General features: G+C 26.6%; 2 protein-coding genes across 3 annotated transcripts; both read right to left on the bottom strand.

The window, feature by feature from the left end:
• Positions 1–5,322: 5,322 nt before the first annotated feature.
• On the bottom strand, positions 5,323–22,620 carry LOC105248067 (serine/threonine-protein kinase 11-interacting protein). Of its 2 annotated transcripts, XM_025412057.1 has the most exons (19): positions 22,504–22,620; positions 21,106–21,661; positions 19,377–19,673; positions 17,728–17,921; positions 17,327–17,624; positions 16,545–16,919; positions 16,397–16,475; positions 15,913–16,087; positions 13,712–13,844; positions 13,502–13,654; positions 11,333–11,410; positions 10,576–10,711; positions 10,065–10,183; positions 8,333–8,458; positions 7,502–7,686; positions 7,297–7,394; positions 6,748–6,953; positions 5,780–6,084; positions 5,323–5,575 (listed from the first exon to the last, which is right to left on the bottom strand). In XM_025412057.1, exons 2-19 carry the CDS (start codon positions 21,560–21,562, stop codon positions 5,369–5,371), a joined length of 3,621 nt encoding a protein of 1,206 aa, XP_025267842.1. In that variant the 5' UTR covers positions 21,563–21,661; positions 22,504–22,620; the 3' UTR covers positions 5,323–5,368. The 2 variants fall into 2 exon arrangements, with proteins under 2 accessions (XP_025267842.1, XP_025267843.1); XM_025412058.1 differs by lacking the exon at positions 11,333–11,410.
• A 2,435-nt stretch (positions 22,621–25,055) lies between these two features.
• LOC105248068 lies at positions 25,056–26,646 on the bottom strand. The gene is made up of 4 exons (XM_025412053.1): positions 26,475–26,646; positions 25,756–26,013; positions 25,456–25,665; positions 25,056–25,365 (listed from the first exon to the last, which is right to left on the bottom strand). The coding sequence occupies exons 2-4, from the start codon at positions 25,848–25,850 to the stop codon at positions 25,056–25,058; spliced, it is 615 nt and encodes a 204-aa protein (XP_025267838.1). The 5' UTR covers positions 25,851–26,013; positions 26,475–26,646.
• Between the last annotated feature and the right edge of the window lie 1,109 nt (positions 26,647–27,755).

The raw sequence follows: 27,755 nt of genomic DNA on the forward strand, positions 1-27,755 counted from the left end.
GAGGCAGTTTCTCCTTTAACATATAACTTCGGTACGTAGAATTCTCTGTTGTCAGTCCGCCTTAAATTCGCTTCCATTATATTTATAAAATTTGATGCAGTAAGATTTATGTTTTGCATTGCATATGTATAAATGTTAATATTGACTTCACCGGATAAAATATCCATTATGACTTTATAATTTATATCATAATGCAAAGGTATGGAATCTGACAAAGGATACTTAAATCCGTCGGGTGGCATAATATTCAAGTTTCCGTCAATAGGAAAAGCCATAGCGAAAATGCATATTAAAGCATCACTTAATAATAGTTTTAGGAATATCATGTTAAATTCTTTATAGATATCTGTAAAAGCATCTCTTTATTAAAAGGGAACAATACAAACAAGACTAATCTGTCGAATTTTACATAAGAAAGGAGAAAATAAACAAAATATATATTTATTTTTAGTAAACAAATATGATTAATTGGAAACAAGATTAAAAATAAAATTGATGGAAAAATACAAAATAAATATTTTTTATTAAAAGATATTTTTTATTTGAAAAAATAGTTTAACTTCATATCTATAAATATCTATAAATATTATTTATATTTTTAAGATATAAGGATATAAATATAATTTTTAATTTTTTTTAACTATATATTGTAGTATTATATATGTATAAAGTAAGTTAGAGCGTCCTCTCAGATAAATCTTTTTCAAATCTTTTTGAAAATATGTTAAACTTAAAATGTGAAAGCATTAAAATATTTAAGAAATAATGGATTTATATACAAGTTTTATATACAAGTTTAGCTTTATTCGTGATAATTCGATGTCTACTGGCATGTTATATTCTAAATCTATTTGTCCTTTCTGATCTTAAGAGAGATAAAAAACGAATGAAAACAACAAATCGAACAGTCGTTGCGAAATTAAATTTATTTGTATTTCTTTCTATTTGTATTTCAAAGAAAGGATGAATTAAACATTAAATTAATATTAAACATTTTTTACACATTTTATAATAACTAATGTGAAATTAAACATAATAATTTTTTAACATTAAGATTTTGTTTTGATTTAAAATATTTTATAGTAAAAATAATCAATCAAAATGCTGTTATAATACATATCTGAGAATGTCTTAATATTAGTTATATGCAAAGGATAATGAAAATAGTATATTTATAATATAAGGTGTGTATTACTGCCCATTTAAAAACAGAAGAAAAATGTCTTTTAGAATATAAAAGCGCTATGCTTATGTGTTTTCTTTACATTATGCATGCATTCAAAGAGAGATATAAAAATATTTTTATCTAATAACTTATCTTATTTAATAAACTAGCTACGAATTCATTAGCGTCAAAAGCACCTAAGTACAGTCGTAATGTTTTCGCTTCGAGAAATCACCGATAAATGACGGCATTCTCGGCGTACGAACAGTAATACGTAGGAGAATACAGTGTCATGTAAATATTTCTTTTCTTAAGGTTATAACACGCAAGTATCTTATCCATCGATAGAACTCAATACGTACTTCAGACATTTTTGCATTGTCTTCATATTTACACAATTTTCTTGAATATAAAATTAATCAAGATATTGTATTTTCTAAATAAGAAGAAATATTCTATATTTATAACAAAAAATATATGCAGGGTTTCGAAGAAAAGGGTAAAATATTTTAAGGGGATTTAGTATGACTCAAAATATGTTAAAAAGTCTTAATAAACATGGGTCCGCAAATAAGTCATTTTTGAGAAATTTGCAATATCTCATATAATTTAACTTACCTATAACTTAATTTAATTTACTTATATTCACGTAAGAAAGTATGCAGAACCAATCAATAATTTAGAACATTTAGAAAATCGTATACAAGAAGCCTGCGTTACAATCAGAATGAAACCAGGTGTGTTTGAAAGACGAGATTCTTTTTCGCGAAGATGTAGAGTTTGCATAGACATGGAAGGAGGTCATTTTGAGCATCTTCTTTAACATAAAATAAAATACCAGCTGTTATTTTTTTTGCATAAATTATAAGAAAAATAAAAATTTAAAACAAAAATAAAAATTTAAAAAAAAATGAAATTAAAAATATCTCAAAAACGGTTTATTTGCGGACCCATGTTTATTAAGACTTTTCGATTTGTTTCTGGGCATACTAAGTCCCCTTAAAATATTTTATCCTTTTTTTCAACACCCTGTATATACTGTGTTGCGCTTAGATAACTTAATAATCTAAATTCAGATTAAATAAATCATATACTCATGTATTTCAGATAAGATAAAAATAATTCGATTTGAGTATATCTAGATAAAAGATGAATTAGTTAAATATTTTATCTAAATACTTTTAAGATATTTAAGATAATATTAAGATTACTTTTAAGATTAAGATTACTTTTAAGATATATAAGATAATATTTAAAACAATTTAGGATATATAAAAATAATACACTCGAGACAAAAAATTACAGAAAATAAGCATGTATTCATTTGACAACAATAACGAGTATACAATAACGAGGCCGTATCCACGTCAATGTCAATCGACCAATGTGATTATGGCTGCGTTCCACTTAACGATCGCAAAATTATCTTATCCTTGTTGTTCGCTAAAAGTTAAACAAAGACACATCACGAGTTTACAAGTTAGTTTGACCTTGAAAAGTCACGTGAAGGTCACGTGAAGGTCACTTCTAACTTTTTAAATGGGACCCTCTACATACTTTTACATATTCTTGTAGCTTGTCTCAAAAGTTTTCCAAAACACTATAATTAAGTTAGTTTTCATTAAATACTTTTCGAGTTATAATAATTATATGTATGTCTACAGGGTGATAGAGCGAATATCTTGCACCTCGACATTACATATATTACTGATAAACGTTTTTATGTTACTAATATTTATGTACCAATATGTGTTATTTATATAATATCGATATAATTGAAAAAAGAGAATGTCGTTATTGATCTATGATACTATGATTATGGAATTGCTAAAAAATAATCAAAATAAAATTGACATCATGCTATCTCTCTATTCCGCTGATGATCCATAATATATGCGAAGTATCGATATAACCCAGATAGCAAAATCGGATAGAGCACGTTTTGCAATTTATGTGCTGCATACTATGTCAGCAGAATGCTGTCAATATTCTAGCAAAATATGCCGTTTCAGTTAATGTTGTCAGAAACACAGCAAAAGTTGAGCATAACGTGCGTTACGAATATACACATGTTTGCTCGTTACTTTAGCCGACCCTTAAGTTTTATAAGAAAAATTTCAAAATTTTTTAAATTGGGAGGGGAGAGAGGAATTTCAAAAAATATGACATTTTTCAGAGAAATTTAATTACATTATTATAAAATACATTCAATAACCATAAAACTTTTATTCGAAACTTTTTTTTCATATTTATTACGGTTTGACAGTATTCTTAGAATTCTGTTTTTCTAATTAAAAATATGTAAGAATCGACTTTTTTCAAGAGAGATGCTTCATTACATTAACAACCATATGGCCATATAAAAAAAAATACGTCTCTTATTTTGAGTTAAACTACAATATAAAGCTCAACAAAATCGAAGAGCTACAATAACGACCTTTTCCTTGTTAGATAAATTTGCAAAATATAATGAAAATTAAAAATTATATTTTTTGTTTCTGTTTATGTTTCTCTATTTTCTTATTTCTTTAAGCTTTCTATTTTTTATTTCAAAATTGATCTTCTGAAATGAGAAAAAATGAAAAAAATAATTTTCGTATTTTTTATTGACATATTAAGCTTTCAATTAGATTAATTATTTTTGCAGGATAAATAAAGATTAAAAATTATACAACTCTTTTTATATCCAAAATCATTGATATTCAGTATCATAACAACAAAAGTGAGCTATCTCATTATATATTGTATATACTCCTAATATATTCTTGCATTCTTTACATAGAAATTGTAATTTCAATATATATGATACACACACAGATACACACATACACATAATTTATGATTCATGAATTAAATTTTGTATCTCATCAAATAACAGTTTTTTTTAATTATCAGCTTTTATTATTTTACGTATATTTTTTACGTATCTTTTTTTACAATCTTATATATCAAATATTTGCAATAATATACATCATTATCAACTGCATGATCTTTTTAATTATAAATTTGGCTTATAATACAAAAATAGTAAGTATATGTTTCTCTTATATGTATAAAAAGCTAAAATGAGATATTTTATTATTATCCTTTTTTTTAACAGAATAATAACAGAATTAATATAATAGATATACATATATAAAAAGAGGGGAAAAGAAAGAGAATTGAGAAGAAAAGTTTAAAATCATATTTATATTTATATTTATATTGTTAAAAAATATAAATTACAATATCCTCGCGATATCTGCAATAAATACCTGAGTCTTGCCTTTTATTATAAAATTCAAAATATACATATCACAGGCGGATATTTACAATCAGATATAACTAAAATTACTATATATACATATACATACATATACATATATATACATATATGTATATATGTGTATGTGTGTATGTAATACAGACTTATATAATGCATGCAAATAAGATTGTATGTAAATTTATGATATTTTTTGCAAACTTTAATGAAGACTTTAACTAAAAAGTGAAAAATTTCAATCAGAATGTACAAATAACAATATTACAATTATAGCACCATTGAAAATTATTCTATCAATAAAATCTCTTATTATCAATCATTTTTTCTATATATAGTACATTTCATATATAGTACTCCAAAATATCTTTGCAATTTTTGTAATTAAATCAATGTTGAATTCAAACATACGTATTGTATATATTGTATGTATTGTATGTATTGTATATTATAAAATAATTGTACACGAACATAAGAGTACTTACACTTGCTAGAATAATCTTTTGAATAAAGCCTTCAAAAGTATATATATAAAGTATTCTTTTTTTAAATTTTACTTTTAATTATATAACTTACTTTTAATTATATAATTGAATTTTTAATAAATTTAGTAAGTAGATGAAAGATGTTATATATTATATATTTGTAGCTTTAGCACTTTTAATTCTTATTTTTTTTAAACTTTTTCAGCGTTGTTTCATTATTTCATATATGCCATTTACTCACACATATATAATAAAAAAAAGATATTATTATGCACGTAATCAAAACATTTACATTTTATATGTATGTCATTAAAATAGATAATTAAGCAAACATTAAAAATAAAAAATTTTTTAAATGTTAAAAATAAAAAGGTTTGTATGCAAAATAAAAAAAAATATAGTTGAAACCTTTGCTAACTAATGAAAAAATCAATAAGAGATTTTATTTTTATGTATTATTTAAGCGTCTTCATTACTCTGCATAACACGAGAGTTGCTTGTAGTCGTTACTTGTAGAGGTATCGAGAATAATTCTTCCCATGAAGGCTGAATGGAATTGATTACAGCTTCAACAGCATTAAGAGAAACAAATTCTAAGACCCAACTTTCCTCGAGTCCCGCGATCTCGTCCAAAAAGTTTAAAGTCAATGAATTATTGTAATGTTCCTAAAATTATATCATTAATGCATTATCAAATGGATACTGAATAATTTGTATGCCAATTGCAAATTATTATGATTTAATATGCATTTATACATTTTTTACTTATAAAATTATTCTAAAATAGAACGCAATTATTTAAAAATTTAAATGTTGGCATTATCTTTTATTCTAAAGAATAATAAATAGAAATTTTCAAAAATTACTGACTATTGCAATCAAATTACTCATAGTTTGCTCCCTAGCAATCAAAGGCACTTGATCGCTGCCTGGCATAAGCCATTGAACATTATCCTCCAGTATTATTAATATTGCATTCGTCAATATTAATCCAGATAGTTTAAACTTGATGATAACGTTTTGATATTTTATAACTGCAGAGGAAAATATTGCTAGTAATCGTACGACATCTCCAGTCTTATAATTAACAGTATTCATTAGTAAATCATTCATTAAAAGGCTAAAACATTCTGGAACGGAAAATTCCACTTCACAATTTGAAGGCAATCGTAGATCTGTAAACAAAAAAACACCATGCGTACAACTTAAAAGTTATTGTTGCTCATATTTGAGAACCTAATTCTGAGATTTTTACATTTATTAAATTTAATTGCGTTATATTTATCGTTATTAGAATACATTATATACAGGGTGGGGAAAAAGTATGGAAGCAAACAATTATTTCCGAAACTATTCATTTTTCGACAAAATGTCTTAGACATAATTTTTATGGTATGAAAAGATGTATTATGTGGCATAGACGGCATGACTTTGAAATAACCCTTACGAGCTGCATACAAATAACGTAAAAAATTTCAAATGGAACTCGTCAGTTTTTGTTACAGATTCTTGTAGCTGATGTCGAAACGTTTACAAAACACTGCATATGAGCCCCATTCCCTTAAAAACACTCCCAGTTACGAAACAATTGTGATACAAACAATTTGTATGCACATTGACATTGCTTACTGATTTCGCATCATGACGTTCAGTTGCGTCCACTAATAACATGTAATTGTACCTGTTGTCATATGATACACTGTCTATGAGTATTCATAGAATTTTTTGGAAGATGAATAGTTTCGGAAATAATTGTTTGCTTCCATACTTTTTCCCCACCCTGTATATATATATATATATATATATATATATATATATATATATATATATATATATACCTGTGATATAAAATAAAAAGTTTGATGTTCTCTGAAAGTCTTGCAGAATACAAAGCACTGTAATAATACTGGAAAGCTCTTCATTAATTTTACCAGGCTGTTGTAATTCAATCAAAATACCCTGCTTAAATGGCAATGATACAAAGGATCTTAATCTATCCGTCGTCCAACTGATTTCCTTATGAAGCCAACGCTGTGGATCCTCCCTGTTGTGAAAACATCTTTTTTTCTTATAATTTTTTTAGATTTTTCTATCTAATCTTGTTACAAATAAATCTTGTTTGTTATTCATAATTTTTTTTAAATCTCTCTATCATACACAATTAATACTGGAAAATGAAACGCTTTTTAGAAATTTAAAAGAATGTTCCACCTTAACAGATTGATCTTTAAAAGAATGTTCCACCTTAACAGATTGATCTTTCTTTTTTTATACATTTCATTAAAATATCCTATTTCTAAAATATTCATAAAAATTTTATAATAAAGTTATAATTATTCTTTACGATATAAAGTCTTGAAGAGGAAATTAATTTTAAAGCAACTTACCCTTCTGGTCCATCGATTCTGAGAATATAAACTTTAGACGTAGATAATACTAAACATCCAGAAAATATTTCTTGCATAGACGGCATCAAAATCTGTGCCTATATATAAAAACAAAAAAATAATATTATCAATTATATTCAATTTGGACTTGGCTTAATATATGTAAATAATAAAATTTTAAAATTATACTAAGAGAGCTAAGTACCTTGAGAAGAAACACCACTTCTTCGTTCTCATGCTCGAGTATATTTAAGATTATATGCAATTTGATTCTATGATCTATACTATTAAAGTTAGTATATGAGTATTGCACATCGCTGCCGAAAAAACTTGAAGCTTCTTCGCCTCTCAATATTTTGTTGCCCCCAATCTTAATACTCTGAAGTAAACCTAAAAATGACATACACAACACAATATGACACATACAATAATATATAAACATATATATAATAATATAAAGTATTAAGGTAAGATAATCGAAAAATGAATATTTTACTAGATATTTTATAGTTTATGCAAAATTAAGAAATGATTTCAAGCCTCATAACTCGAAAAGTACTCAATGAAGAAATATTTTATTATAGTGTTTTGGAAAGCTCTCAAGATAAGCTACACGAATATGTAATAAAAAATAGGGGGGTCCATTTAAGAAATTGACGGTGATCTTCACGTCATTTTTAAATGACTCTCTCATGTCAAATCATTGCCACTATCTGATGGCCCCCTTCAAGCCATACAATGTTTGTTTGAAACATTTATTTCTAAAGTGCATAGTTTATGAAATATTCGATCGGTCCGGGACTTTTGGGACACTCTGTATATATAATAATATATAACATATATATAATAATATATAAACATAATAGAAATATCAATATTAAACGTCATAACAATATGACAAATAATACAAATATTCCAAAGTATTAGTTGACAAAAATTAAGTTAAAATTTTAATAAAAGCAAAATATTCATCTTTATTAGATCATCTGTAATCAAATATAACATTATGATGGGATTATGAATTCATTGGCTTTACTTCCTAACATTGATGTCAGATTTGTTACAGGAACAATTTCCTTCTCACTGCTTTGGGATTTCGTATCGTTCGTTAATTTGGCTATTTTATTTTCATATGCTGTACATATACTATCTGCCAGAGATCCTATAAGTAAAAATATGTTTCTTTCACAAATATATCTATTTAATTTTCATTAAAAAAGTTAAATACAAATCGTAATTATATTAATAAAGTAATACACATTCTGTTAATGAATTATCATTAAAATTATGATATCAAAATTAATATTATTTTCAATGCGTGTATGCTGTGTCTAATTCGAGATTTAATTTATATAACAATTTCGCGATTTTGCTTTAAACAAGTAGTAAAAAAACTATTTTCCACACATTTACTCGATTTCAAATAATCTGTTTAATATCTATTCAATATTTTATTTAATATTCTGAAAAAATAAAATTATTAAAATATTTATTCTTATTTATCTGTTTAAGATCTATTTAATATTTTATTTTATATTCTGAAAAAAACAATCTATTTAATATTCTAAATTCCTTGTTGAAATTGTATTAAAAGTTAAATTAGCAAAAAAAATATATCCTTCGAATCTTATGTTAATATCCGTCTTTTATAGGTTTTACATCCATTCCAAGGGATTTTAGTAATAAGTTGAATAGGAATTTCAATCATATTGTTACATTATTGTCGTAATATTTCAAAATAATATGTATCTTATAGTTTTATATCATATAGATCATTTATATTATATTAATTATTACTTCCATGTTATATTACTGCAATGTGTTTACTGGATCTATTAATTATACAGGGTGTCCCAAAAGTCCCGGACCGGTCCAATATTTCATAAACTATGCACTTTAGAAAGAAATGTTTCAGACAAAAGTTATATGGCTTGAAGGGGGACCATCAGATAGTGGCAATGATTTGACATGGGAGAGTCATTTGAAAGTTACGTAAAGATCACCGTCAGTTTCTTAAATGGAACTTCCTATTTTTTATTAAATATTCTGGTAGCTCATGTCGACAGTTTTCCAAAACACTATAATAAAGTATTTCTTCATTGAGTACTTTTCGAGTTATGAGGCTTGAAATCATTTCTTAATTTTAATAAACCGTAAAATATCTTGTAAAATATTCATTTTTTGATTATCTTACCTTAATACTTTTATGTACAAAATAATGAGAGGAATCAATTGGTGTAAAGAAAACACATAGTTGTTTAAAAAAAAATATGTAATTGTTAATCGTAAATTTATATTTTTTTCTTAAAAACAACTATGTTTTTTCTTTACAGCAATTGATTCCTCTCATTATTTTGTACATAAAAGCTAAGATAATCGAAAAATGAATATTTTACAAGATATTTTATGGTTTATGTAAAATTAAGAAATGATTTCAAGCCTCATAATTCGGAAAGTACTCAATGAAAACTAACTTAATTATAGTGTTTTGGAAAGCTCTCGACGTGAGCTACTAGAATATTTAATAAAAAATAGGAAGTTCCATTTAAGAAATTGACGGTGATCTTCACGTGACTTTCAAATGACTCTCCCATGTCAAATCATTGCCACTATCTGATGGCCCTCTTCAAGCCATACAACTTTTGTCTGAAACATTTCTTTCTAAAGTGCATAGTTTATGAAATATTCGACCGGTCCGAGACTTTTGGGACACCCTGTATATGATTATATGTAATAGAAAGAATGATTATATGTGATAGAATGCAAACCCGAAGAACTGCTTTCTGTTAAGGCTGCCATCACTGGCGTCGCGTCTGGAATTGTTATTAAGGAAGGAGCAATTGCTGTACGTCTTTCCTCCTGTTTTCGACTTGGCGTAACATTTGTCCTGCATCAATATTGCAATGAAATATTAACTTAAACATGCAATAATTGTGTCTGTGATGATAAGTAAACGATAATATCATATCTGATATTATGATGATATCATATCTGTTTGTTTCTTTGCTATATAATTATATTATCTTATTATATAGTCCTATTTAATCTAATTTCTTATTTTTTATTTATATATGTTTGTGCAACAAGTGTATTGTACAGAAACATCATAAACATTAAGTATTATTAATAGAACTAATACTTAATAAATATAACTAACTAATTTATATAAATTAATTAAATTTATTTATTAATTAAATTTAATTAAATTAACTAACTAAAATATAACTAACTAACTTAAATAAATACAACTAACTTAATAAATACAACTGACATACTAACTTCAGCGTTTCATCTAAAACTTCGATGCTGCTCTGACTCGGATTGCTGAGTATCTCTATGTCACTCTCGTATTTCTTCGTCAAAGCATTTGTAGACGGAGTAGATTCTCTAGATTCCTCTAAACTTGTTGCTGAACCTGATAACGATAAATAATTTGAAAAAAAAAAAGATTAGTTATGTTTCGTTGTTTAGAAATTTAGAAAAAAACAAATAAAAAATAAAAAATATATATAAATTACAGAGATTTTAAATAAAAGATATATAATTTTTTTTAATACGTCACGGATTAAACTTTTAAAAGTAAAGAAATTAGAAATTAGATGATTGTACACCGAAGAAAAAAAAGTTAAGATTAAAAAAAACACGTACGTTTAAATTTTTTAATGAAAATTTAAATATTTTAAGTAAATTTTTTAATTAAAAAAAATTAATTTGATTCAGCCACCGAGTCTTTTTTTTAACTGAATAAAATTGATTTTGAAGGAAATGAGAAAGAAAAGATTCAACTTTTGGCAGCTGAATGATTCAAAAAATATATACAGAAAAAAAGGTAGAAAAGAGAGAGGAGATGGAAAAAGGAGAGACAGAGAAAAAGGAAAAAAATATGAAAAAAAAATAAAGTATGAAAAGAAAGTAAAGGGAAAAGATAAAATGCGGAAAAAGAAAGAGAGAAAGTGAAAATAAACCATAAAAAGAGAAACAGAGAAAAAGAGGAAGTAAAGAATGCTATAACATAATTATTGTGGCTAAAGCTTACAACAGATTTGAGCTTGGATATGAGAGTCGGAGTGTACCAGAGAAGTGGTGACGGATTTAGCTCCACCCTCCATTCCACCTGCACCGGTATTAGTTTGTTATAGTTCCCATTAAATATAATAAATATATAAACGCGCACGCGAATACATGCGTTGGCCGTACAAGTATATATTACACATATATTACATATACTATAAATTATCATTACAACGTTGCACTTCACAATCATTCTATTAACAAACGAAAATAAAAATTGGAATATCCATTTTTTTTAGATAAGTCAATATTATCAAGTTAATTATCGGGCCATCTTCAACATAATTAAATGGTTTGTAAGAATTATATAGTGTTATAATTAAATTTCAAAATCAAAATTATGAGTTATGAAAATATTATGAGTTATGAAAATATATACAAGGTTTTTTTCTTTAATACAATAAAGCAAAAATACGTTATAATAAGATTTACGTTATTTTATAACATATTTAAATATATATTCTTGCTTTACAGATAAAAGTTTTAACAATTTTTCAATAATTATCCCTTATGAAACAATCTGTAAATTCTTTTTTCTACTTTTTAATCATCATTTATCGTAGAAATAAAAGTCAATATTATCTCAATATACATATATGTATAAAGGGTACGCCATTTTAAGTTACCCACCCCAATAACTTTTTTATTTTTGAATGTACAACAAAATGTTTCAAATAAAAGTTGTTTGACTTCGAGGGGGACAGAAGATGATGGCAAAAATTTTACTTTGAATAGTCATTTGAAGGTCACATGAAGGTCAGCTTCAATTTCTTAAATGGAACCTACCATTTTTCATTGCATATTCTTGTAGCTTATCTCGAGAGCTTTCTAAAACACTATAATTAAGTACTTTTTCGTTAAGTACTTTTTGAGTTACAAGGCTTGAAATAATTTCTTAATTTTACATAAACTATAAAATATATAGTAAAATATTCATTTTTCGATTATCTTACCTTAATAATTTTATGTACAAAATAATGAGAGGAATCAATTGATGTGAAGAAAACATACAGTTGTTTTTAAGAAACAATATGGAATTGTTAATTGCAAATTATATATTTTTTCTTAGAAATAACTATGTTTTCTTTACACCAATTGATTCCTCTCATTATTTTGTACATAAAAGTATTAAGGTAAGATAATCGAAAAATGAATATTTTACTAGATATTTTATGGTTTATGTAAAATTGGGACATTTCAAACCTCATAACTCGGAAAGTACTCAATGAAAAAATACTTTATTAAAGTGTTTTGGAAAGCTCTTGACGCTACAAGAATGTGTAAAAATATATAGGGTGTCCCATTTAAAAAATTGGAGGTGATCTCCACGTGACCTCCAGGTGATTCTTCAAGGTTAAACTAATGGCATCATCTTATGTCCCCCTTTAAGCCATACAATTTTTGTCTGAAACATTTTTGTCTTAAACTTATGAATTATGAGATATTTCAGTGCATAGATTAAAATGGCCTACCCTACACAAAAAGGCAAAAAAATCTCAATGCAAGTAACAGAAATCCTCCACGATTTTTTTCACACCACACAGTAAAGTCGCATTAAAATTTTTATTTTGACCCAAGCTTTATTATTACGTTGTATTGTAAAAAAAAATATTTGAAATTTGTAAAAGACATTTAGAAAAAAATTTTCAAGTATAAAATGCTTTGGTGAAAACTTAAATGTGATAATATTTAGCGGAGTTATAATGCTTTAAATATTGCCAATTTTTAAGCAACTTTTCTTCTTCCCTTAATTTTTGTGATTGAGTATTATATTTTCTATAATTTTGAAAGGAAATTTTAGTTAAAATTCAATATTAATCTCTTTTGTGATTAGTATATATTGAGTATTATATTTTCTATAATTTTGAGAGGTAATCTTAATTAAAATTCAAGATTAATCTTTTTTTTTTTTAAGTTCTCAAAATCCTAAATTTTGTCTTTTTTTAATACAATGTCAAATTTTAGAGAAAATGCTTTGTAACACTTTATATGAACCTTGTATATATATATCAAAATTCAAATATCACACAAATTTCAATATGTTAAATAGAATTATACAATCCGTGCACATTTTTGTAAATTCATTCTTATAAAAAATACTACATACATGCTCTCTTATAATCATAAAGCTCACCGATACTGGAAAATGATTCAGAATGTTGCAAGTTAATTCTTGTAGAATTTTCTGCCGATTGATTCTTCACTGTTTGATTGTCCAGGCCAGACGGATTCTCTATTTCGATGACCAAACTGCTATCACAAATGGGGCATTTGAGTTGCTTGGAACCTAAAAGCATGATTTTCATAATCATTTTAAAAAGTACCACTTCTTCATAATACAAACCCGTCATCGATTTAGCAGCAAGCATCACATATTCCATATCCTGCGAGAATTGCGTTGAACATTTCATACATTTAAAAACCTGCAGCGGGATCGGCCGCATTTCAATCTGTTCATTGATAATTGTTACAATTTTCTAAAAATAAAAAAAAATATGTTTTCAATTGTAGATCATATACAGGGCGGCGCATTTAAAATGTTACAAGATATTTCCTTCGTAAAATTTGACGTCGTGCAAGAAAAATGTTTTTTAGACAAAATTTATACAATTTAGAGAGAAAAATATTGAAAATTTTTAATTTTTCAACTAAAATTATTTTTGAAAATTATGTGAAAATCAATCTAGTTCTTTTTAATGGAACTATTCCAATTTTTTTATAAATCAATTCTTCAATATTTGATGTCAAAAGTTATAAGAATAGATGACCAAAAATTGAATAGTTCACAAGATATTTCATATGGGATGAGGAAAAAATATCATGCGAATCAGTAAAATATCTCGAAAATAAGATATTTGAGAAAAAAAATGTTAAATACAAAAGTAGGGTTTCTACTGCAACAATACCCATTTGAACTTAAGTGCAATTATGAAGATTTCAAGGTCGATTTTAAAATCTTAAACAGAAACCTATGTTGTATTTGATATTCTTGTAACTGGTATTTATGTCTTTTTAAAATACTATAATAAAACTTTTTTTGATTAATCCTTTGAGGGGCGGTGTATCATATATGATACACCTATTTATCTTTAGTATTTTCCTCATTATAGATGTATTACGACAGTTATATGCAATCAAGTTCCTTAGACTTCTGATTACCTACATATTGTAATCTTCCATCATTTTTCACTGGGGGGTTGACAATAATTAATTAATAAATAATCAATATGAAAAAAGCACTATTTTTTCGGAAAAAAATCAGTTTTGAATACAGGTCTTGTTGAATCAACCCCAAATTGCACATATATAGGTTTTCGGGATCTCTGATCACAATGCCGGCCTCAGATTTTGGAAATCCAAGATGGCGGATCCAATATGGCGGATGACATATCTAAAATCTGATAATTTTCAATTTTAAAGAATCTTATCATATTTTGCATATAATTTGAAGAAGAAAGTATTCTTGATGTTTTTTCGATTAGATGTATAATTTTTGAGAAAAAAATCCATGAATTGTCAATATTTCTAAGATATAATCCGCCATCTTGAATTTTGAAATTATGATGCCAGATTCGTAATCAGTGATCCCAAAAACCTATAAAACCATCATGATCTTTGTTGTTGATCTCACATAAAAAATGTGCCCCTACCTGTAAAAGGGTTAAATGCCTGATTTTCGGTATTTTATCGGTCCGATATTGTTTCTTTATCCTATACACTTTAATATAATATGTCATAATTTTACATTAACAATGAAATATCTCATAAAATATTTTTCGATTATCTTGCTTCAATATTTTTATACATAAAATAATGAAAGCAATTAATTGATATAAAGAGAACATATAGTTATTTTGAAGAAAAAATTTTAATGAGCAGCTATATATTATAGGGTCATTCTGTAATGAAAAAAATTTGAAACCATTTTTTTTTAAACTATTTTTTTTCTTCTATAATGTGAAAAACTTCATTTTGCATTAAAAATCATATTTCTTCCGTTAAAAGCGTTTTCTTAAAGAAAATTTCGTTAAGGAGTCTAAAGGTCGGTGCTTATTGGCGCAACTTTACTCAATAATTATCGCCTTATTAAGCATTATAGAAAAAAATGATTCAGGACTTTTCGACTCAGTTTTCGAGGAATATCGCTATATAAATAGTGGGCGCCAATTAAGTGACACCCTGTATTAGTTTATGTAAAATTATATCAAATTAAAAGATAAAATATTTTGTAAACTATATTCAATTGTTGACTATACTATCCTTATAATTTTTAATGTTGAATTGCAAAGAGAGAATCGATTTATATAAAAGAAAAATGGAATAATTCCATTAAAAAAAATTAGGTTGACCTTTACATTATCTTGAAAACGATTTTTAAATTAAAATTCAAAATTATCAATTTTTTCCTTCAAAATATTTTAAATTTGGTCTAAAATCTTTTTTTTGTATGATATAAAATCTCGAAGAAAATACTTCAGTGTGTGTAACATTTTAATTATTCTATCCTGTATATCCTGTATATCCTGTTAAGAATATTTACAGTACCTTCGCATCTTCCAATTGCACGAAGTAACGTCTATTTTCTTTATCTTTTCTAGTAGTATCAAAAATAATATCGATGGTAGGTGGATCGTTCTTGCCTAAGACGCAAGACAAAATTGAACTCATCGACCAATGAAACTTTACTTTTCCAGTAATTGTATCCTTTTCTTTAATATTTCTATAAAAGTTGCGATAAAATTTAATTTTATAATAATAAAAATATATCTAAAGATATTCTGTTTAATATTTTAGAAAAATTTCAAAACGTTTGATTAATTAATCAAAATAAAGAACTTCTTGGGCCTTTCCATCTTGATTGATCAGTTAAACAAATAAAATTGTCATAGTGGTAAACGAAGCACAACTTAATATTGATTATTCAAAAAAGTTGCAATTAAACTATAATTTTCAATTTTTCTTACAAGTAATAAAGAAATGCTTATAATCTAAGAATATAAATACAATTCTACTGTAATTGTACACTTACTCAGGGGTTATCATTAAAAATATAGTCTCCATCTCACTATCACTTTTTCTTTTCTGAACAATGTATAAATCTCCAGCTTCTAAGACAAAAAAAGAAAAAATTAAAATCTATTGCATTATTAGCAATATTGTTTAATATTTCGTACAACCTTCAGTTTCATTAGAATCATATACAGTTGTAGAATGAGTCGTATGTGTTTCTAGAGTGTGTATTTCATCTACGATTTCTTCATTCTGAGGAATGTCTTTATCATCTTCCGTATATTTTGCAATTTCTTCTGATTGGGGCTCACTAGAAAATTTTTCATTAAACATGGTATGAATTAGATTATTATGAAGAGACGTTGATGTATTAATATCAGCCAAAGTCTTAAACATTTGTGATGTTGTAAATTGTTCACAATGAAGACCCATAATATCCTGGACAGAAGTCCCTGCATGACTGTTCAGCCAATTATTTTCACCAAATTTCTCCCGCAAATCTAAGATGCGTTTTTTTATCTCCAAATGATCTTTTGACGATTCTAGAAAAATGAATATATTAATATGTATAATATTACTAAAAATATATATTACTCCATTATATATAATATCATATTTCCTTTTACTCCAATTATTATAATAATATCTCAATTATCACACAATAATTTTATTTTATATTATATTATCATATTTAAAATTACATATTTGATTACTAATTTTATAATATTATAATATTATAGTAATAAATAGTAATAATAGTAATAAAAATTAATTTTATATTTATTAATAATTTTATATTTTATATTAATTTTATATTTATTACTAATTTTATATAATATTATAATAGTAATAAAAATTAACAAAAATAATATTAATAAAATTAGTAAAAATTAATATAAATAATATTAATAAAAAGATACATATATCTAAATATATATATCTTGATTACCTAAATGAGAAGAGGCAACTACATCAGGTAGTTTTTTAAATTCTCCCTTTTCCTGATCAATTTCATCAATAATCGCTTCTCTCATGTTCGACTTTTTTTTACTTCTTGTTATGCTTCTTTCTAAATTATCAGATAATGTTATTCGATTTGATCCGTTTTCATTGAATTCATATGTATCGACGCATGTGGACATTGAGCTGGTCAAAGATATGGATTGATTCGCGCGTATCGTAAAAACTCGATTTTCTATCACAAACGTTTTTTCCAATTTTGAAAGCGGTAGTCGATCTAAAACAAACTGTTAGAGTGTATTCAAACTCATGTCATATAAATAACAATTATAATATGGATATTGACTCTGCACTTTATAATGTTTGATATATTAATTATGGTTCAAATACCTTGCTATCTGACAGACTCGGATGCAAATGTTTTATGGACAATAACCGATGTTTTGGATGGTATGATAAAGGATTTCCTTCCAAAGATAGCCATAATAAAGTAGACATTTGTTGAAGTGGCCACAGAACCGAATGGTCCATTAAACAGTTAAATGATAAATCTAATTCTGTCAAACATTCTAAACCTTGAAGACCTATTATACAAATTGATAATGAATATATAATTCATTAGTAGTTTATGAATAATAATATATAAATTATACTGCTTGAAAAATCGCAAATATTCTATACATTTCTATAAATTAATTTTTTGAAAATAATTTCATCTTTTTTGTTGTAATATTTTAATTCGCAAATTGTGTCACAAAAACCAAAAATGTATATATGCGTGTGTGCATGTATATACAGAGAGATTTGAGAAAGATTGAACCAACGTTCATGAGGGAGAGCGCACGAAACTGAATAGAAAAGTTTTTTATTATTCTTTATTTTCAATCTTTTGCAATTTTCGCAATAATTATTGATATTAATTTAAAAAATTTAATATTTCTGTTATTATTGCAAAAATCATAAAACGATATAGGACTTTTCTATTCAATTTATTGCGCTTTACCTCCTTCCGAACGCTTGTATATAGTGCTGCAGAACATCCTATATATACAGAGTGTCCCAAAAGTCCCGGACCGGTCGAACATTTCATAAACTATGCACTTTAGAAAGAAATGTTTCAAACAAAAGTTGTATGGCCTGAAGGGGGCCATCAGATAGTGGCAATAATTTAACATGAGAGAATCATTTGAAAGTCACGTGAAGATCACCGTTAATTTCTTAAATGGAACCCCCTATTTTTCATTACATATTCTTGTAGCTTACCTCGAGGGCTTTCCAAAACACTATAATAAATTATTTTTCCATGAAGTACTTTTCGAGTGATGAGGCTTGAAATCGTTTCCTAATTTTACATAAACCATAAAATATCTTGTAAAATATTCATTTTTCGATTATTTTACCTTAATATTTTTATGTACAAAATAATGAAAGGAATCAATTGGTGTAAAGAAAACACAGTTACTTAAAAAAAAATATTTAATTGTTAATTGCAAATTACATTTTTTCTTCGAAATAACTATGTGTTTTCTTTACACCAATTGATTCCTCTCATTATTTTGTATATAAAAGTATTAAGATAATCGAAAAATGAATATTTTACAAGATATTTTATGGTTTATGTAAAATTAAGAAATTATTTTAAGCCTCATAACTGTTTTGGAAAGCTGTCGAGGTAAGCTACAAGAATATGGAATGAAAAATAGGGGATTCATTAAAAAAAATTCACTTCCAATCTGAATCGCCTATTTCTAACCGGAACCAGAAGTTGAAAATATCATCATTCGATAGAGCGCATTATAAAGAAATAATTTTATATGCGCTATTTAATTTTCCGATTTATAAAGAAAATGTTTTTACTTTTTTGAAATAACCACTTCTCGAGTTTTTAAATGGGTGGTACGGGTCTGAAACACCCTGTGTATGTATGTATATATATATATATATATATATATATATTTTTTTTTTATATCGCAAACGATTTTATATTATACATAAATAAAATTAGAAAATATAATATCATTATTGCAATAATAACTAACCATTAAGATTGTCAATGTAATTATTCTTCAATACTAATATTTGTAATGAATATAACGCTAATTTATTGAATGTGGGTACTTCTTTCAATTTATTATAGCCCAGATTGACATATTTCAAGGCTGATAAGCAGGATATCTCCTTTGCACTAGTTATCATGTTATGGTTTAAGTCCAATATCTGAAGCCAAGGAGCTAATTCTAATGATTCATCCAAACATTCCAGAGCATTATGAGACAATACTAAATGTCTCAAGGATGCCCATACAAACCCGATGCCAGCGTCACCTCCACATGTAGCTATACAGTAAAAAAAATTATAGAGATAGAGTAACACAGATAATATTTAAAAATAACCTTATATACAAGGTAGACAATAACATTGTCCATTAAATATCTCCACTACTTTGAGATATGAAAAATTGTAAAAATTACGAAAGTTACGGTATCAAGAGGGCCATAATATGCTAAAAATATTTTTTTCATAATTGAAAGTACTTTAGAGATTTCAAGATAATTTTCAATTTTTTTTTAATGAATCATCTTAATTTCTTTATAAATTGATTCTTTGCAATGTTCATATTCGGCATAAAAAATTATAATTGAATTTTATATTTTATATTTTATAAATATACATATAATATATTATACGTTATTATAAATATTTTATATTTTGACAAAATTTTACAAAAACTATGAAATATCTCGTAAAATATTCATTTTACGATTATCTCGCCTCAATATTTTTAAGTAAATAATTGAAAGAGTTAATTAGTACAAAGATAATATATATTATTATTAAAAAAATAAATTCACAAATAAATATATAAATTTGCGAGTAGATATTGTTTTCATAAAAAACAATACATGCTTTCTTTACATCAATTCATTCTTCTCATTATTTTACGCTTAAAAAAATTAAGACAAGATAATCGATAAATATTCTATTTTTAACTGTCTTATCTAACTTTTTACTCCAAATATTGCGAGGAATCAATTTTATACAAAAAAATAGTAGATTCTATTTATAAAAGATTCTATTTAAATAGATTCTATTTTAAAAAAATGAAAATAACTTTGAAAATCTCTGAAGCATTTCCACTTACAGAAAAAATATTACTAGCATATGACTCTCTTGATACCATAACTTTCATAATTACAATTTTTCATATCTAAAAATGGTAGATATATTTCAGGCGGATAAAATTATTTCCTTACCCTATATATATATATATATATATAAAATATGAATTTGCAACAGTTATATTCTTTTCTTAGAAATAACTGTGTTTCCTTTACATCAATTTTTTTTTCGTTATTTTATGCTTAAAAATAAAATAATCGGAAGATAAACATTTTAGGAGATATTTCATTTAATCTACGTATAATTATCAACTTAAATTCTACATAAAATATCTTGTAAACTATTCAATTTTTGCTATCCTACTATTATAATAATACTGTTATAATATTGCGAAAAATCGATTTATATAAAAAATGATTAAAAAAATTGAAGTGATTCATATATATATATATATATATATATATATATATATATATATATAATGTTGATAATGATTACATATTTTATATATATACCAAAATCAAATCTATTTATAATTAATATCAATTATTTATATATAATTAATATCAATTTATTCCACAAAAAACCGAATATTGCCTATTTGTTATTTTTATTTTTCTAAATTCTACCTTATACATTTAAACAAACCTAATAATTGGCAAATTGTGGATACTCCTTTCCTACCGGCACATACAATGCTTTCTAGCTGGCCCCTGACACTTTGTAAACCTTTCATTAATTCAATGGATACCTTTTTCAATTCCAAATACTTTAAATGTCTAAACTTGGAGATGTCAATGGTAATGACATCATCAGAAGAATAATGCGTTATTTTCAAACTTATAGTTTTCTGTACAAAATCATGTAAAAATTTTATATCACGAAATATATCTACTTTGGAACTATTGCACACTTGAAATGAAGACTCCAGATCTTCTGGTTCTAATATTATTAATGAGAATGCTTCATTAAGACTATGCAACAGTTTTGTTGACAGTGAAAGCTTGCTTGAAGCACTCAAGATCATATCGCCATTTTGACGAAGAAGATTCACCAGTTCTATTATTTCTTGCATATTGACCGTATCCTGTGAATAGTTTGACATTGTATTGTTCTCATTCACTGTTATTATAGACTCTTTATTCCGTATTATTTATTTGCTGTATTCATATAAGAATATATTTTTCTAATATTCCATGTTAAGCTGAAATAAAAATAATATATCAAATTAAACATGAATGAAACATTCATTTGGGTTTTGATATGTAGTATATGAATTTGAAAATAAACATTTAAAAATCTTTATAAGTTTTAAAACAGATTTAGGAGAATATTTAGCTTTCAATGAACTTTATACTTTAGATTTTGATAAAAATATATTTCATAACTTTTCTTTACATATCAAGAAAAATAAAAACAAAAATTTAAAGTGACATAGTTACATTTTAATTATAATTAAAGTTACAGTTCCAAAAACAAACTATGTAATTGATTAAAAATTATATATATATAAATATGTATGTGTGTGTGTGTGTGTGTGTGTGTGTATATACGTAAATTAAAGTATGTGATATAGGGGTTGGGTAATAACTAGTTGATTAGTTAAAAGTTAAAAAAAAAGTTAAAAGTTAATAATTTTTAACTCAACTTAGTTATTTTAAAAAGAGTTAACTTTTAACTTTAAGTAGTTATTTATAAAACACATAAACTTAAACTTATTAACTTTCCTCCCAAATTTATTTGATAATTCATATTATTATTATTTAGTCTAATTTTAAAATTACAATCTAATTTAATATAAAGTGAAATAATGCTTTTCAAAATTTTAACTTTTATCTTAACTAACGTTAATTTAATCTTAACATAACTTTTATTGAGTTAATTTTTTATTTGTATAACTTTTAACATAACTAAATTAATTTTTTAACCCATTAACTTTAACTTAATTTAGTTTTAAAAAAATATAAACTTATCCAATCCTGGTGATATGTACTATATATATGCTTATATCATTATATTCTATTAATATATGATAGATTTCCTAACCTTAAAAATTGTTGATATCCTTAATTACTTTTTCTATTTATCCTCGTGTTGAGATATGTTTGTTTGTCAACCTTGGACTTAATATAAAAAAGCATTTAAAATGTGTATTTTTGTCAAAACCTAAGTGGAGCGGATAAAATAAACATTTTTATCATACACAAGAAAATCAGCTTAACGATAACAGTAATAATAAAATGAAAATATTATATATATATATTATATATATTATACATATTATATACAATTAAATGTATTACATGTATTATAATACATATAATTCTATGTATTGTATTCACATACCGTGATATAATAAAAATTTCTAACAAAAAACAATTGTCGACGTAATAATAATAATCTATAAATATTTGTATCTTTTTCTTCCTCTCTCTCTCTCTCTCTCTCTCTCTCTCTCTCTCTCTCTCTCTCTCTCTATCTCCCTCTTTTTCTCTCTTTGGAGCTCTCTTCAAAATTCGTCAATTTCACTGAACTCTACACATACTACCAGATACTATATAACTACATACTAGAATGAGCCATCAAGGCCCGTGTTCCGAATTTATCACAGACTTCTATATATATAGTGCGTTCGAAAATATTAGTGCGTTCGAAAATATGTTTGGTTGGTGTTGGGAAAAAAGATAAAGGGTGTTTACGACAATTAATCGGATCTCTGATCGGACTGAGCAGTGGTACTCAGCGATAGACTTCCTAAATTTCCCTAGACTAATCCGGATCAATGATGTGTCTCTGAAGTAATCGAACTAGATTAACAGTCATCGAAAGAAATTGCGGTTGAGCTGATCGAAAAAATTGTGAAAAACATCATAAGAAATTATAGAAGATACTTTATTATTCTTTTAATTAATATATCTTTATTTATCAAATATATATTAATAAACAAATGTATTTTACTGGAATAAGATGTTTTCTATAAAATAAGACTAAGTTGTTAATCTAATTCGATTACTTCAGAGACACATCATTGATCCGGATTAGTCTAGGGAAATTTAGAAAGCTATCTATCGCTGAGTACCACTGTTCAGTCTGATCAAAGATCCGATTAATTGTCGTAAACAACCAAAGTTGGCAGTATTGAAAACTCCCAGTGCTGCGTTTCGTTTCTCCCACTGGGATCACTAGGATTAAAACAATTTGCTACTTGAGATATTAAAAGAGGTAAATAAGTACTTAAATATATTTTATAATAATATGTTTAATAACATCACATATATTATTATTAATACGAACGTGTGTTTTATATTAATAATGCTATAATTATAAAAAAGTGACATAATTTACCTAAAATGTGCTTTAAATTCAATATTTGTATATCTGGTAACAACATTTTCCAAATAATCTGTTATTTTTGGTACTATTTTCCTTTCACTCTATTGTTATTACCTCTATTTTCGAATAAAATATTTTGTAAGTCTATCGCTGAGTACCATTGCTCAGTCCGATCAAAGATCCGATTAATTGTCATAGGCCCGGTTTCACCAACGTGATTTAATCTAATCGGTCGATTAAATTGGTCACCAGAATTGCCAATAACAAGACTTTAAAAACGAACGTCGCCATCCACGGACCTTGCTTCACAGAAAGAAAATAGGTTACGATCAGTTTTATTATGTTCAGCAGTTGGCAACTCTGACAGTTAATCGACCGATTAGATTAAATCACGTTGGTGAAACCGGGCCATAGGCCGGTATTCATAGTCCGATCTTATATTTGAGATCGTCTTAAGTTCGAGCTTGAAATGCTACGCAGCTATTTGATTGGTTGAAAGAGGTCTTAAGTCAACCTCGGACCAGACTTAAGATGATCTTAAATATAAGATCGGACTATGAATACCGGTCATAGTATATAAGGCTGATAGCAGAGAACGGTCGTAGTCGTGGACGTAAAGTAAGACAGAGAAAAACGTATACGTAAATAGCATGTATTGTATATTTTTCTTTACCTTACTTTACATCCACGACTATGACAGACGTAAGCGCTAATATCTCATTCTCTGCCATCAGCCTAATCCTTCAAATAATAAAATTATAAGAGCGATACAGTGGCAATAAAATTATATTTTTTATAAGTTTCCTTTCACATTAAATAAAAATTGTTTTTATTTGATGATTTTTGATAAAATAAAATTATATTTCTTTCTTAAAGTAAAATCTATTCAAGAATTTGCCAGAAAATTAAATTAATACCTTATAGGACTGTCATTAAATTTTTATTATTACGCGCAGATTTAATATTTTTATTTCCATTACAAAAAAGTAACTACAAAGTAACGACTCGTTACTTTTTGAGTAACTATAACTGTAACGTGTTACTTTTTAGGACCAGTAACTTGTAACTGTAACTAGTTACATTTTTTAGTAAAGAAACTGTAACTGTAACTAATTACTTTTATAAAGTATCTTTCCCAACCCTGTACAATACTCTAAAAAAAAATAAAATTCTTCTAAGTAAATATGAAGAAAATATTTTTGTTATATACATTTTGTTACATATATTTTTGTCATATACAATGATCTTAGTAGAATATATGTATACTAATGTACTGTGTTTGTTATTTGAAAATTTTTATTTACTTTTAATGTATTCCTAACTGTATTTGTTATTAATTTATCTTTCAAAGTCTTTATCAATGAGCGTAAATCTGTCACTGTTTTCTGCAGTTTATAAACTTTATCCCTAAAACACTTCACTTCTTTCCGTTTTTCCTGCAATTCTTCAATCAGTACTTCCAAACAAATTTCTGCTTCTAACGGTGATTGTGAAATCTTTTTAACATCTATATCAGCAATTGTTTTTATATTTTTTATAGGTACTTCTTCGCTTGATTGCTCCATTGATAAGGATCTATAACACATACAATAAATATATGAATTAAACATGAAAATAGTATGTAAACATTTATTATTCAATCTCTTATTTGTAAAGTAATATTACCTCTTCAAAGATGTATGTTTCACGCAATGTTGTGTATTCTGTATGCTCTCTTCTTTAGAGCTACAACCAGCGTTTTCCTCTTCAATCAGTACTTCCAAACAAACTTCTGCTTCTAACGATGATTGTGAAACTTTTTTAACATCTACATCAGCAATTGTTTTTATATTTTTTATAGGTACTTCTTTGCTTGACTGTTCCATTGATAAGGATCTATAACACATACAATGAATATATGAATTAAACATGAAAATAATATGTAAACATTTATTATTCAATCTCTTATTTGTAAACTAATATTACCTCTTCAAAGATGCATGTTTCATGCAATGTTGTGCATTTTGTATGCTCTCTTCTTTAGAGCTACAACCAGCATTTTCTTCTTTTTGTAGGTTCATTGATGGAACTGCATCAGATTTTTAATATTTTCTTTCTCCAACAAGACTTATCATGAAATCCTGTTCTGTGAAATGTTTTGAACAAATTCTTGCATTTCGATTTATTCGTTCCATATTTAATACAGATAGCCATAATTTCATTATGTGTTCCTTTTGTGGAACTCTGAAAATGAAAATAATTATATTATTTATAATTTTGTGTAATTTAATGTTATTGTTATAAATTAATTGTTATTGTTAAATTATTTATTAATTAATTGTTATTATTAAATTATTTATTAATGTTCTATATGGCTACGTTCCGTTTCACGCATATGCGCGCATTTGTCTATAGTATACGTTACGCATACTATAAATAATGCGCGCATATGCGTGAAACGGAACGCAGCCTAGGTCACTTTTGTATGTAAAATGCTAATATTAATCTTACCTTATTTTTTATCATTTTATTTTATTTTATAATTTATATTAAATATTATTACACATTTCTTTTATTGTATTATACTGTATTATACTGTATTATAGTTTATATGTGTATTTAACATAAAACTATGTGTATAATCACAACTTTGTAATGCATGTTAAAATAGGTTACAATATTTTATAAAAAGAAAATGTACTTACTTATGCATTTGTATATTCTTTTCATCCTTGTTGTGAACACTTTTACATAAAAAACATCTCAAAACCATTGTCTTGAAATTTTTATAATTAAATATTGGATAGAAGAACACTTTCACAACGCACAAGCATTTTACAGGGGATCTGTTCTTTTCAGTTGCACTGTTGCACTAGTGCAATTAGTTAGAGTGAAAGAAAGTATGTTTGTCTCTTTCTAACTTATTGCACTAGTGCAGCAGTGCAGCTGAAAAGAACAGATCCAGGGTTACAGATGCCAAATTTAGGCCCGGTTCCATAACTCGAGTTAATCCGAGTTTAATACGTTAAACTGGGTCCTGATTGGTCCATTCATTACTTAAACTCGGATTAACTGGATTGTGGAACTGGGTCTTAAGGCCGCAGCACACACTTTTGCATAAGCGCATAACCATAAGCATAAGGAAATTGATTGGTCCCCAAGTATATGCATAAGAAAATGAACCAATCAATTTTCTTATGCTTATGGTTATGCGTTTATGCAAAAGTGTGTGCTGCAGCCTTTAGGCCCGTTTCTACCAACGCCGCTTAACTTTAATCTTAGCTTAACTCATTCTTTGTCTCCTTTTAACTGTTCTTTTAGAAAGAGACAAAGAATGAGTTAAGCTAAGATTAAAGTTAAGCGGCGTTGGTAGAAACGGGCCTTAGGCCCAGTTCCACAACTCGAGTTAATCCGAGTTTAATACGTTAAACTGGGTCCTGATTGGTCCATTCATTACTTAAACTCGGATTAACTGGATTGTGGAACTGGGCCTTAAAGGTGGAAGTACATAAAATTGCAGAAGCACATAACCATAAGCATAAGAAAATTGATTGGTTTATTTTCTTATGAATATATTTGTGGACCAATCAAATTCCTTATGCTTATGGTTATGCGCCTATGCAATTTTATGTGCTTAATGCTACGTTATTACGAGAATTCTGGAGGGAGACAAAATTACCAATGAAATACGAGCAAAGAGACAGACATAGGCCCCCATGTAGTACCTCTCTCTCTACAGCGGACGCTCGCCTGTCTATCGCGTAGAGACCATCGACATATACACAGTGATGGTAGGCCGGGCGATTTTTTCGCGCATGCGCAGTAGTAAGCACAGGAAAACAACGGTGTATCAGATAGTGGATTATGGACACCAAAGTTTTGGCGGGCAAGCTGAGCTCGGTGATGCTAGAAAGAAGTCTGAAGTCCCGAGTGAATGTTAAAGTGCAATTTCATTGACGCTAAAAAGTAGCGTCAATCATTGGTTG

Source organism: Camponotus floridanus, unplaced genomic scaffold (genome assembly GCF_003227725.1).
Source record: "Camponotus floridanus strain SB8 unplaced genomic scaffold, Cflo_v7.5 scaffold47, whole genome shotgun sequence".
Taxonomy (NCBI): Eukaryota; Metazoa; Arthropoda; class Insecta; order Hymenoptera; family Formicidae; genus Camponotus; species Camponotus floridanus.

Bases quoted from the DNA above. Each gene is read 5' to 3' on its own strand.
- LOC105248068 (XM_025412053.1), bottom strand. From the start codon at position 25,850: ATGAACCTACAAAAAGAAGAAAATGCTGGTTGTAGCTCTAAAGAAGAG. The intron at 25,666-25,755 runs GTAATATTAGTT...TATGTGTTATAG, and splicing joins AAACATGCATCTTTGAAGAG to ATCCTTATCAATGGAACAGT. The intron at 25,366-25,455 runs GTAATATTACTT...TATGTGTTATAG, and splicing joins AAACATACATCTTTGAAGAG to ATCCTTATCAATGGAGCAAT.
- LOC105248067 (XM_025412057.1), bottom strand. From the start codon at position 21,562: ATGTCAAACTATTCACAGGATACGGTCAATATGCAAGAAATAATAGAA. The intron at 16,088-16,396 runs GTAAGTGTACAA...CAACTTTTATAG, and splicing joins TTTTTAATGATAACCCCTGA to AAATATTAAAGAAAAGGATA. The intron at 13,655-13,711 runs GTTTGTATTATG...TCATGCTTTTAG, and splicing joins TGCTGCTAAATCGATGACGG to GTTCCAAGCAACTCAAATGC.